The sequence below is a fragment of the Trichomycterus rosablanca genome, chromosome 2, assembly GCF_030014385.1.
Source record: "Trichomycterus rosablanca isolate fTriRos1 chromosome 2, fTriRos1.hap1, whole genome shotgun sequence".
Taxonomy (NCBI): Eukaryota; Metazoa; Chordata; class Actinopteri; order Siluriformes; family Trichomycteridae; genus Trichomycterus; species Trichomycterus rosablanca.
The window spans coordinates 62742332-62756308 of NC_085989.1; the positions used below are offsets into that span (position 1 = coordinate 62742332).

The 13977-nt window shown below is 32.3% G+C and overlaps 2 protein-coding genes across 2 annotated transcripts; both read left to right on the forward strand.

The window, feature by feature from the left end:
• The first annotated feature begins 256 nt into the window (after positions 1-256).
• Positions 257-7531, forward strand: LOC134303300 (zinc finger protein 502-like). The gene is made up of 4 exons (XM_062988666.1): positions 257-412; positions 5955-6132; positions 6186-6192; positions 6224-7531. The coding sequence occupies exons 1-4, from the start codon at positions 257-259 to the stop codon at positions 7101-7103; spliced, it is 1221 nt and encodes a 406-aa protein (XP_062844736.1). The 3' UTR covers positions 7104-7531.
• A 2934-nt stretch (positions 7532-10465) lies between these two features.
• LOC134300269 (zinc finger protein 239-like) lies at positions 10466-12597 on the forward strand (the record flags this gene model as incomplete). The annotated part of the gene is made up of 1 exon (XM_062984992.1): positions 10466-12597. A coding segment is annotated over one exon (1008 nt), but the record flags the coding sequence as incomplete, so codon positions are not given.
• Between the last annotated feature and the right edge of the window lie 1380 nt (positions 12598-13977).

The following is a 13977-nucleotide window of genomic DNA, read 5'->3' on the forward strand; positions in this document are numbered from 1 at the left end:
GGTTGACTGAAGGGTATCCCGACTCGCATTTCTAATAAGCATGCGCAGAATAAGTCCCAGCAATTAATTGTTTATTGAACAAATTCCGGTTGACTTTCAGAAACAAATATAGTGGAATGCGTACAGAACAGTTCATGAAACAAATCCGGTTAACGTGTATAATGCGGTCGGAAAACTGTTTGTTGTCCCCCCGTCTCCCCAATACTATTTAACGTAAACTGTCTAATTATAGAACGCATCGTCATGTCGTAAAGAAATGACAAGTGATGTCATCTGTTACGTCAGTTACGGCTCCTACACATGGCGAGTGACAAACACCATCACCAATAAGCTTCAGACCTTCAGTAACAGATGCCTGCGCCACATCCTCAACATCAAGTGGCCTGAGAAGATCTCCAACACAGACCTGTGGGTAAGAACCAGCCAGAACTCCATCAGCCAGGACGTGAAGAAACGGAAGTGGAGTTGGATTGGCCATACCCTACACAAACCAAGCCCTGGACTGGAACCCACAGAGTAAACGCAGAGTGGGACGGCCAAAGCAGACGTGGAGGGCGAGGCAAGAGACCTATCATAGACCCAGCTGAGGAGGAAAACACTGGGTGTGGAGGGGTGTGGTTGCAGCTCTTTGCTCCACAAGGAGCCTACAGGCATAATAATAATGAATCAGTAGAAATAATAAGAGAATGTGGATAGTGGGATTAGAACCTGTACTGTACCGTACTGTCCTGTGCTGATACACTCCAGTCTGGATTTAAGTTTTAATCTAACTAGGATTTATTTGTGATTAGAGAATCAAACCCACAACCTTCAGTTTCCTCCAGTTGTTGAGTTTCTTCTTCACATGTTCATGGAATTTCAGATGAAGGATCCATAATCCCTGTGGTCATCTCTGAGGAACATCTCACCCCAGAGGACCAACAGTGTGGAGGTTTCCAGATGAAGCCTGTGAAGAAGGAAGAAGCTGAAGATGAAGATGAACTCAGTAAGATATTTCTTTGGGTTTTAATTTGTAAAATCTCAGTTTGGGTGAACAATGTGTTTCCTTTCTAACATTTACTAACAATCTTTATTATTTATAATGTTATAAATGTAGTTTATTATTTATAATGTTATAAATGTATTTTATTATTTATAATGTTATAAATGTATTTTATTATTTATAATGTTATAAATGTATTTTATTATTTATAATGTTATAAATGTAGTTTATTATTTATAATGTTATAAATGTATTTTATTATTTATAATGTTATAAATGTATTTTATTATTTATAATGTTATAAATGTATTTTATTATTTATAATGTTATAAATATATTTTATTATTTATAATGTTATAAATGTAGTTTATTATTTATAATGTTATAAATGTATTTTATTATTTATAATGTTATAAATGTATTTTATTATTTATAATGTTATAAATGTATTTATTATTTATAATGTTATAAATGTATTTTATTATTTATAATGTTATAAATGTAGTTTATTATTTATAATGTTATAAATGTATTTTATTATTTATAATGTTATAAATGTATTTTATTATTTATAATGTTATAAATGTATTTTATTATTTATAATGTTATAAATATATTTTATTATTTATAATGTTATAAATGTAGTTTATTATTTATAATGTTATAAATGTATTTTATTATTTATAATGTTATAAATGTATTTTATTATTTATAATGTTATAAATGTATTTATTATTTATAATGTTATAAATGTATTTTATTATTTATAATGTTATAAATGTATTTTATTATTTATAATGTTGTAAATGTATCTTATTATTTATAATGTTATAAATGTATTTTATTATTTATAATGTTATAAATGTAGTTTATTATTTATAATGTTATAAATGTAGTTTATTATTTATAATGTTATGAATGTATTTTATTATTTATAATGTTATTAATTTATTTTATTATTTATAATGTTATAAATGTATTTTATTATTTATAATGTTATAAATGTAGTTTATTATTTATAATGTTATAAATGTAGTTTATTATTTATAATGTTATAAATGTATTTTATTATTTATAATGTTATAAATGTATTTTATTATTTATAATGTTATAAATGTATTTTATTATTTATAATGTTATAAATATATTTTATTATTTATAATGTTATAAATGTATTTTATTATTTATAATGTTATAAATGTATTTATTATTTATAATGTTATAAATGTATTTATTATTTATAATGTTATAAATGTATTTTATTATTTATAATGTTATAAATGTATTTTATTATTTATAATGTTATAAATGTATTTTATTATTTGTAATGTTATAAATGTATTTTATTATTTAAAATGTTATAAATATATTTTATTATTTATAATGTTATAAATGTAGTTTATTATTTATAATGTTATAAATGTAGTTTATTATTTATAATGTTATAAATGTATTTTATTATTTGTAATGTTATAAATGTATTTTATTATTTATAATGTTATAAATGTATTTTATTATTTATAATGTTATAAATATATTTGATTATTTATAATGTTATAAATGTAGTTTATTATTTATAATGATATAAATGTATTTATTATTTATAATGTTATAAATGTATTTATTATTTATAATGTTATAAATGTATTTTATTATTTATAATGTTATAAATGTATTTTATTATTTATAATGTTATAAATGTATTTTATTATTTATAATGTTATAAATGTAGTTTATTATTTATAATGTTATAAATGTATTTTATTATTTATAATGTTATAAATGTATTTTATTATTTATAATGTTATAAATGTATTTTATTATTTATAATGTTATAAATATATTTTATTATTTATAATGTTATAAATGTAGTTTATTATTTATAATGTTATAAATGTAGTTTATTATTTATAATGTTATAAATGTATTTTATTATTTATAATGTTATAAATGTATTTTATTATTTATAATGTTATAAATGTATTTATTATTTATAATGTTATAAATGTATTTTATTATTTATAATGTTATAAATGTAGTTTATTATTTATAATGTTATAAATGTATTTTATTATTTATAATGTTATAAATGTATTTTATTATTTATAATGTTATAAATGTATTTTATTATTTATAATGTTATAAATATATTTTATTATTTATAATGTTATAAATGTAGTTTATTATTTATAATGTTATAAATGTATTTTATTATTTATAATGTTATAAATGTATTTTATTATTTATAATGTTATAAATGTATTTATTATTTATAATGTTATAAATGTATTTTATTATTTATAATGTTATAAATGTATTTTATTATTTATAATGTTGTAAATGTATCTTATTATTTATAATGTTATAAATGTATTTTATTATTTATAATGTTATAAATGTAGTTTATTATTTATAATGTTATAAATGTAGTTTATTATTTATAATGTTATGAATGTATTTTATTATTTATAATGTTATTAATTTATTTTATTATTTATAATGTTATAAATGTATTTTATTATTTATAATGTTATAAATGTAGTTTATTATTTATAATGTTATAAATGTAGTTTATTATTTATAATGTTATAAATGTAGTTTATTATTTATAATGTTATAAATGTATTTTATTATTTATAATGTTATAAATGTATTTTATTATTTATAATGTTATAAATGTATTTTATTATTTATAATGTTATAAATATATTTTATTATTTATAATGTTATAAATGTATTTTATTATTTATAATGTTATAAATGTATTTATTATTTATAATGTTATAAATGTATTTATTATTTATAATGTTATAAATGTATTTTATTATTTATAATGTTATAAATGTATTTTATTATTTATAATGTTATAAATGTATTTTATTATTTGTAATGTTATAAATGTATTTTATTATTTAAAATGTTATAAATATATTTTATTATTTATAATGTTATAAATGTATTTTATTATTTAAAATGTTATAAATATATTTTATTATTTATAATGTTATAAATGTACTTTATTATTTATAATGTTATAAATGTACTTTATTATTTATAATGTTATAAATGTATTTTATTATTTATAATGTTATAAATGTGTTTTATTATTTATAATGTTATAAATGTATTTTATTATTTATAATGTTATAAATGTATTTGATTATTTATAATGATATAAATGTATTTTATTATTTATAATGTTATAAATGTATTTTATTATTTAAAATGTTATAAATATATTTTATTATTTATAATGTTATAAATGTATTTTATTATTTAAAATGTTATAAATATATTTTATTATTTATAATGTTATAAATGTACTTTATTATTTATAATGTTATAAATGTACTTTATTATTTATAATGTTATAAATGTATTTTATTATTTATAATGTTATAAATGTGTTTTATTATTTATAATGTTATAAATGTATCTTATTATTTATAATGTTATAAATGTATTTTATTATTTATAATGTTATAAATGTATTTATTATTTATAATGTTATAAATGTATTTTATTATTTATAATGTTATAAATGTATTTATTATTTATAATGTTATAAATGTATTTATTATTTATAATGTTATAAATGTATTTTATTATTTATAATGTTATAAATGTATTTATTATTTATAATGTTATAAATGTATTTTATTATTTATAATGTTATAAATGTATTTTATTATTTATAATGTTATAAATGTATTTTATTATTTATAATGTTATAAATGTATTTTATTATTTATAATGTTATAAATGTATTTTATTATTTATAATGTTATAAATGTATTTTATTATTTATAATGTTATAAATGTAGTTTATTATTTATAATGTTATAAATGTATTTTATTATTTATAATGTTATAAATGTGTTTTATTATTTATAATGTTATAAATGTATTTTATTATTTATAATGTTATAAATGTATTTTATTATTTATAATGTTATAAATGTATTTTATTATTTATAATGTTATAAATGTATTTATTATTTATAATGTTATAAATGTATTTATTATTTATAATGTTATAAATGTATTTTATTATTTATAATGTTATAAATGTATTTATTATTTATAATGTTATAAATGTATTTATTATTTATAATGTTATAAATGTATTTTATTATTTATAATGTTATAAATGTATTTATTATTTATAATGTTATAAATGTATTTTATTATTTATAATGTTATAAATGTATTTTATTATTTATAATGTTATAAATGTATTTATTATTTATAATGTTATAAATGTATTTTATTATTTATAATGTTATAAATGTATTTATTATTTATAATGTTATAAATGTATTTATTATTTATAATGTTATAAATGTATTTATTATTTATAATGTTATAAATGTATTTATTATTTATAATGTTATAAATGTATTTTATTATTTATAATGTTATAAATGTATTTTATTATTTGTAATGTTATAAATGTATTTTATTATTTATAATGTTATAAATGTATTTTATTATTTAAAATGTTATAAATATATTTTATTATTTATAATGTTATAAATGTATTTTATTATTTAAAATGTTATAAATATATTTTATTATTTATAATGTTATAAATGTACTTTATTATTTATAATGTTATAAATGTACTTTATTATTTATAATGTTATAAATGTATTTTATTATTTATAATGTTATAAATGTGTTTTATTATTTATAATGTTATAAATGTATTTGATTATTTTCTGCTTCAGAACTGAACAAGGATTTCTCCTGCTCCTCGTGTCCACGTTCCTCTACAACCCAAAATCACCTCCACAATCACATCAAGAGCTGTAACCATGATAAATATGATGATGCGCTGGTGAAGATTAAGACTGAACATGAGGATCTGACGCCCACCAGAAGCTCCAGTAATCAGCAAACGTCCTCTGGTACTGTCAGCATTAACACCTCTCTCAGTCCCACACAGGAAGAAGGAAACATCTGCTCACAGTGTGGGAAGAGCTTTAGTTCCCGATGGAGTCTAAAAAGACACCAGCGCATTCACACTGGAGAGAAACCACATCAGTGCTCACAGTGTGGAAAGAGTTTTAATCAACAGAGTGCTCTCAAAATACACCAGCGCATTCACACTGGAGAGAAACGATATCAGTGCTCACAGTGTGGAAAGAGTTTTAGTCAACAGAGTTATTTCAAAACCCACCAGCGCATTCACACTGGAGAGAATTTGTGTCAGTGCTTACAGTGTGGAAAGAGTTTTAGTCAACAGAGTAATCTCAAAGAACACCAGCGCATTCACACTGGAGAGAAACTATATCAGTGCTTACAGTGTGGAAAGAGTTTTAGTAAACAAAGTCATCTCAAAGAACACCAGCACATTCACACTGGACAGAAATCGTATCAGTGCTCACAGTGTGGAAAGAGTTTCAATTGTCAGAGTAATCTGAAAATACACCAGCGCATTCACACTGGAGAGAAACCATATCAGTGCTCACAGTGTGGGATGAGTTTCTATCGTCAGAGTCATCTCAAAATACACCAGCACATTCACACTGGAGAGAAACCGTATCAGTGCTCACAGTGTGGGAAGAGTTTTTATCGTCAGACTACTCTTACAAGACACCAGCGCATTCACACTGGAGAGAAACCGTATCAGTGCGCACAGTGTGAGAAGAGTTTTAATTGTCAGAGTAATTTCAAAACACACCAGCGCATTCACACTGGAGAGAAACCATATCAGTGCTCACAGTGTGGAAAGAGTTTTAATCAACAGAGTGATCTCAAAAAACACCAGCGCATTCACACTGGAGAGAAACCGTATCAGTGCTCACAGTGTGAAAAGAGTTTTAAAACACAGAGTGATCTAACAATACATCAGCGCATTCACACTGGAGAGAAGCCATATCAGTGCTCACAGTGTGGGAAGAGTTTTATTACACAGGGTCATCTCAAAATACACCAGCGCATTCATACTGGAGAGAAGCCATATCAGTGCTCACAGTGTGGGAAGAGTTTTATTACACAGAGTAATCTCAAAAAACACCAGCGCACTCACACTGGAGAGTACCAGCTAGTGGAGGTGTCGGAGGGGGCGTGTGTAGCAGTAGAGGTGAATTATGATCAGGTAATTGGATACGACTAGATTGGGATTGGACTGATGCTCTATCCAGGGTGAGTGAGTGAGGGTCTCTCACAGATAGGCGGTCCTCCTGTATGGGTTCAAGACATGGCGAGTGACAAACACCATCACCAATAAGCTTCAGACCTTCAGTAACAGATGCCTGCGCCACATCCTCAACATCAAGTGGCCTGAGAAGATCTCCAACACAGACCTGTGGGTAAGAACCAGCCAGAACTCCATCAGCCAGGACATGAAGAAACGGAAGTGGAGTTGGATTGGCCATACCCTACACAGACCAAGCCCTGGACTGGAACCCACAGGGGAAACTCAGAGTGGGAACGCCAAAGCAGACGTGGAGGGCGAGGCAAGAGACCTATCATGGACCCAGCTGAGGAGGGAAACACTGGGTGTGGAGGGGTGTGGTTGCAGCTCTTTGCTCCACAAGGAGCCTACAGGCATAATAATAATGAATCAGTAGAAATAATAAGAGAATGTGGATAGTGGGATTAGAACCTGTACTGTACCGTACTGTCCTATGCTGATACACTCCAGTCTGGATTTAAGTTTTAATCTAACTAGGATTTATTTGTGATTAGAGAATCAAACCCACAACCTTCAGTTTCCTTCAGTTGTTGAGTTTCTTCTTCACATGTTCATGGAATTTCAGATGAAGGATCCATAATCCCTGTGGTCATCTCTGAGGAACATCTCACCCCAGGATACCAACAGTGTGGAGGTTTCCAGATGAAGCCTGTGAAGAAGGAAGAAGCTGAAGATGAAGATGAACTCAGTAAGATTTTTCTTTGGGTTTTAATTTATAAACTCTCAGTTTGGGTGAACAATGTGTTTCCTTTCTAACATTTACTAACAATCTTTATTATTTATAATGTTATAAATGTGTTTTATTATTTATAATGTTATAAATGTATTTTATTATTTATAATGTTATAAATGTATTTTATTATTTATAATGTTATAAATGTATTTTATTATTTATAATGTTATAAATGTATTTTATTATTTATAATGTTATAAATGTATTTTATTATTTATAATGTTATAAATGTATTTGATTATTTATAATGTTATAAATGTATTTTATTATTTATAATGTTATAAATGTATTTTATTATTTATTATACAACAGGTAGTTCCGACCTTACAATCTGATTGGTTGAGAAGCGTTCTAACTGTGCTGATATTCGTGATAACAGCACGGGCTTTTCACACAATAACTGTATTACTCCGCTCAAGCGTTGCCATAACGACAAGCTTCACGCACACAAGCCGCCGGTTGTTTTGTAGGTCTATTAGTGCTCATACGCATCCAGAAATTGATACAATGGATGACTTTCAGATTACATTCGACCTGAAGCCTGTTTGGTCAGACTCTGAAGAAGAGTGTGAAAGCAAACGCACATCAAATTCTGTTTCGGTAAACGCTGTTAGGTCGGCTGCAGTGACGGAAGAACAGCTGATTACGCTAGAATTGACGAGAAACGAACAGAATACAATTCGGCAAACAAGATGGGCTACTAAGTGCTTTACAGACTGGCTGTTACAAAATGACATTCAGGTTAATTTGGCGACAATTGAAAAGGCTGAGCTGAACTTAATACTTCGACACTTCTATGGCTCTATCTGTGCCGCAAAAGGTGAGCCCTATAGTATCAGCAGTTATCTCGGACTGCGCACGGGGCTCAACAGGTACCTTAACGAACCTCCACTTAGTCGTTCCTGTTGTTTAAAGAATGACCCTGAGTTTAAGCCTGCAAACAACATCTTCCTCGGAACAATTAAAACAATCAGACGCGCAGGCAGAGACAAAACGACCCATCATCCATCGATTTCACCCGCAGATGAGAAAATGATCAGGGAATCTAACGCATGTAATCCCAACCATCCAAGAGGACTCCTGAACAAAGTTTGGTTCGATATCCAACTTCATTTTGGGCGGCGAGGTAAGGAGGGCAACAGATCACTTACAAAAGAGTCATTTGTTATCAAAACAGATGAAAACGGCACAACCACAAAGACGTTATGGAGCGAGACCGTGAAAACTATAGGGGATTCATGTTTGCCAAACCCGGAGACAGCCTATGCCCAGTTGCAACATTAGAAAAATATCTGAGCAAAATGCCACTGAATGCGCCAGCCTTTTATTTACATCCCAAAAAGTCAGCGTGTGCAGCAGATGCAGTGTGGTACATCGCCAGTCCTCTGGGAGTGAATCAGCTTGCAACTATGCTTCCACGGATATGCAGAGAGGCTGGTACGAGCCGCATGTACACCAACCACTGCTTGCGAGCCACAGCAGTTCAGAGATTGTCCGATGCCGGTCTGGAGTCAAAGGAGATTATGTCTGTTACTGGACACCGGTAAGAAGAAATAAAAGAAATGTGCATGTCCAGTTATCAAATGACCTTAAACTAGCATATGTATTTTAGAACTCTAAATAGATTAACTAATTACAGGTCTGAGGGCTCGTTAAAAAGCTATTGGAGACCCACACTAGCTGACAGAAAAAGGTGGAGTGCAGTCCTCAGTGCAGAACATGACCCAGAAAACACAGTACAGAGGCCACCAGCGAAGTGAGCCGGACAGTTTGACGCCGATGCACATCCTACAGAGCAGCCTTTTTTTTGTAACTGCACAATGAACGGAAGTGTGCAGATTAACATATACAAATAACACAATAACTCTAATAAATAAATAAATTCTATATTTTAATTAAGCAACAGAACACGAGAGGGAGGGTGTTATAGCGAATAAGCGAAGATGAAAGGAAAATGAGAAAAAGCTAAAAATAAAATTAATTAAGAATGAAAATAGTTATTGCGTTATTTATATATGTTAATCTGCACACTTCCCTTATTTATATTCGATTATTATTTTTATTCCAAACTAGCGTAACTTTGTAATGTTAAACTATATGCCTTTTTTTTTTAGCCTACTGTACAGGTAGGGAATGTTTACCGTTGCATAGCAACTCATTCGCTGGGGAACTACTTTTTGGCGGAAGGTATTGTTAATATTAAAGCATAATTAATATGAAATTCAGGGCTTCGTTGATTTATTTTCTTTCTTTATTTTGTAAAAACTGTTGTATAAAATACAATGGTCTACGGCACTCGCCTTCGGCTCGTGCCTGCGACCAAATCACAGCCGTGATGTTATTCGCGATAACACACTCCCTCTCGTGTTCTATTGCTTAATAATGTTATAAATGTATTTGATTATTTTCTGCTTCAGAACTGAACAAGGATTTCTCCTGCTCCTCGTGTCCACGTTCCTCTACAACCCAAAATCACCTCCACAATCACATCAAGAGCTGCAACCATGATAAATATGATGATGCGCTGGTGAAGATTAAGACTGAACATGAGGATCTGACGCCCACCAGAAGCTCCAGTAATCAGCAAACGTCCTCTGGTACTGTCAGCATTAACACCTCTCTCAGTCCCACACAGGAAGAAGGAAACGTCTGCTCAGAGTGTGGGAAGAGCTTTAAGTACCAGTGTCATCTCAAAAGACACCAGCGCATTCACACTGGAGAGAATTTTTATCAGTGCTTACAGTGTGGAAAGAGTTTTAGTCAACAGAGTTATCTCAAAGAACACCAGCACATTCACACTGGACAGAAACCGTATCAGTGCTCACAGTGTGGGAAGAGTTTCAATTGTCAGAGTAATCTGAAAATACACCAGCGCATTCACACTGGAGAGAAACCATATCAGTGCTCACAGTGTGGGATGAGTTTCTATCATCAGAGTCATCTCAAAATACACCAGCACATTCACACTGGAGAGAAACCGTATCAGTGCTCACAGTGTGGGAAGAGTTTTAATTGTCAGAGTAATTTCAAAACACACCAGCGCATTCACACTGGAGAGAAACCGTATCAGTGCTCACAGTGTGGAAAGAGTTTTAATTGTCAGAGTAATTTCAAAACACACCAGCGCATTCACACTGGAGAGAAACCGTATCAGTGCTCACAGTGTGGAAAGAGTTTTAATCAACAGAATGATCTCAAAAAACACCAGCGCATTCACACTGGAGAGAAACCGTATCAGTGCTCACAGTGTGAAAAGAGTTTTAAAACACAGAGTGATCTAACAATACATCAGCGCATTCACACTGGAGAGAAGCCATATCAGTGCTCACAGTGTGGGAAGAGTTTTATTACACAGGGTCATCTCAAAATACACCAGCGCATTCACACTGGAGAGAAGCCATATCAGTGCTCACAGTGTGGGAAGAGTTTTATTACACAGAGTAATCTCAAAAAACACCAGCGCACTCACACTGGAGAGTACCAGCTAGTGGAGGTGTCGGAGGGGGCTTGTGTAGCAGTAGAGGGGAATTATGATCAGGTAATTGGATACGACTAGATTGGGATTGGACTGATGCTCTATCCAGGGTGAGTGAGTGAGTGAGTGTCTCTGGGTTTGGGTGAGTGAGTGAGTGAGGGTCTCTGGGTTTGAGTGAGTGAGTGAGGGTCTCTGGGTTTGGGTGAGTGAGTGAGTGAGGGTCTCTGGGTTTGAGTGAGTGAGTGAGTGAGGGTCTCTGGGTTTGGGTGAGTGAGTGAGGGTCTCTGGGTTTGAGTGAGTGAGTGAGGGTCTCTGGGTTTGAGTGAGTGAGTGAGTGAGTGTCTGGGTTTGGGTGAGTGAGTGAGTGAGTGAGGGTCTCTGGGTTTGAGGGAGTGAGTGAGTGAGGGTCTCTGGGTTTGGGTGAGTGAGTGAGTGAGGGTCTCTGGGTTTGAGGGAGTGAGTGAGTGAGTGTCTCTGGGTTTGGGTGAGTGAGTGAGTGAGGGTCTCTGGGTTTGGGTGAGTGAGTGTGTGAGTGTCTCTGGGTTTGGGTGAGTGAGTGAGTGAGTGTCTGGGTTTGAGTGAGAGAGTGTGTGAGTGAGTGTCTCTGGGTTTGAGTGAGTGAGTGAGTGAGTGAGTGTCTGGGTTTGGGTGAGTGAGGGAGTGAGTGAGTGTCTCTGGGTTTGGGTGAGTGAGTGAGTGAGTGAGTGAGTGTCTCTGGGTTTGGGTGAGTGAGTGAGTGAGTGAGTGTCTCTGGGTTTGAGTGAGTGAGTGAGTGAGTGTCTGGGTTTGGGTGAGTGAGTGAGTGAGTGTCTCTGGGTTTGAGTGAGTGAGTGTCTGGGTTTGGGTGAGTGAGTGAGTGAGTGTCTCTGGGTTTGGGTGAGTGAGTGTGTGAGTGAGGGTCTCTGGGTTTGAGTGAGTGAGTGAGTGAGTGTCTCTGGGTTTGGGTGAGAGAGTGTGTGAGTGAGTGTCTCTGGGTTTGAGTGAGTGAGTGAGGGTCTCTGGGTTTGAGTGAGTGAGTGAGTGAGGGTCTCTGGGTTTGGGTGAGTGAGTGAGTGAGTGAGGGTCTCTGGGTTTGAGGGAGTGAGTGAGTGAGGGTCTCTGGGTTTGGGTGAGTGAGTGAGTGAGTGTCTCTGGGTTTGGGTGAGAGAGTGTGTGAGTGAGTGTCTCTGGGTTTGAGTGAGTGAGTGAGGGTCTCTGGGTTTGAGTGAGTGAGTGAGTGAGGGTCTCTGGGTTTGGGTGAGTGAGTGAGTGAGGGTCTCTGGGTTTGGGTGAGTGAGTGAGTGAGGGTCTCTGGGTTTGGGTGAGTGAGTGAGTGAGGGTCTCTGGGTTTGGGTGAGTGAGTGAGTGAGTGTCTCTGGGTTTGGGTGAGTGAGTGAGTGAGGGTCTCTGGGTTTGGGTGAGTGAGTGAGTGAGGGTCTCTGGGTTTGAGGGAGTGAGTGAGTGAGGGTCTCTGGGTTTGAGGGAGTGAGTGAGGGTCTCTGGGTTTGGGTGAGTGAGTGAGTGAGTGAGGGTCTCTGGGTTTGAGGGAGTGAGTGAGTGAGGGTCTCTGGGTTTGGGTGAGTGAGTGAGTGAGGGTCTCTGGGTTTGGGTGAGTGAGTGAGTGAGTGTCTCTGGGTTTGGGTGAGTGAGTGAGTGAGTGAGGGTCTCTGGGTTTGGGTGAGTGAGTGAGTGAGTGTCTCTGGGTTTGGGTGAGTGAGTGAGTGAGTGAGGGTCTCTGGGTTTGGGTGAGTGAGTGAGTGAGTGAGGGTCTCTGGGTTTGAGGGAGTGAGTGAGTGAGGGTCTCTGGGTTTGGGTGAGTGAGTGAGTGAGTGAGGGTCTCTGGGTTTGAGGGAGTGAGTGAGTGAGGGTCTCTGGGTTTGGGTGAGTGAGTGAGTGAGGGTCTCTGGGTTTGGGTGAGTGAGTGAGTGAGTGTCTCTGGGTTTGGGTGAGTGAGTGAGTGAGGGTCTCTGGGTTTGGGTGAGTGAGTGAGTGTCTCTGGGTTTGGGTGAGTGAGTGAGTGAGGGTCTCTGGGTTTGAGTGAGTGAGTGAGTGAGGGTCTCTGGGTTTGGGTGAGTGAGTGAGTGAGGGTCTCTGGGTTTGAGTGAGTGATGTAGTAACTTTAGATGGATTGATGATTTATCCTGCTGACTGTGGTGAGAAAGTAACTCAGGACTTTTCTGCTCCTCAAGGAACTTTAGCTTCCATCTTCTCCATGTATGAGCTCCTTCATCTCCACTATCTTTAACCTTTTTAAATCATGTTTTTACTATATTATTTTCTTGTATTAAATATTCATTACATATAGAAATGGTTATGGTTACTCAAATACACCTGAGCCATAAATAATACGAAAATCACAAATCCCATCCAGTCGCTGCACTGGTCAAGTCAACCTTATTCAAACTTTTGACCACCTAGCCCCCCCCCCAACACACACACACACACATACACATCTCACTGGTTTACAATGTTATGACAGGTGACCATTTGCTCAGACTGTAGCAACCGCTCAGGTACGTGAAGAACAAGTTTTATAAGTAACATCTGAGTCAACATGTGATAAACAGTTTTAAATGGGTCAGGATGATCGTGACCTCTCAAATGAG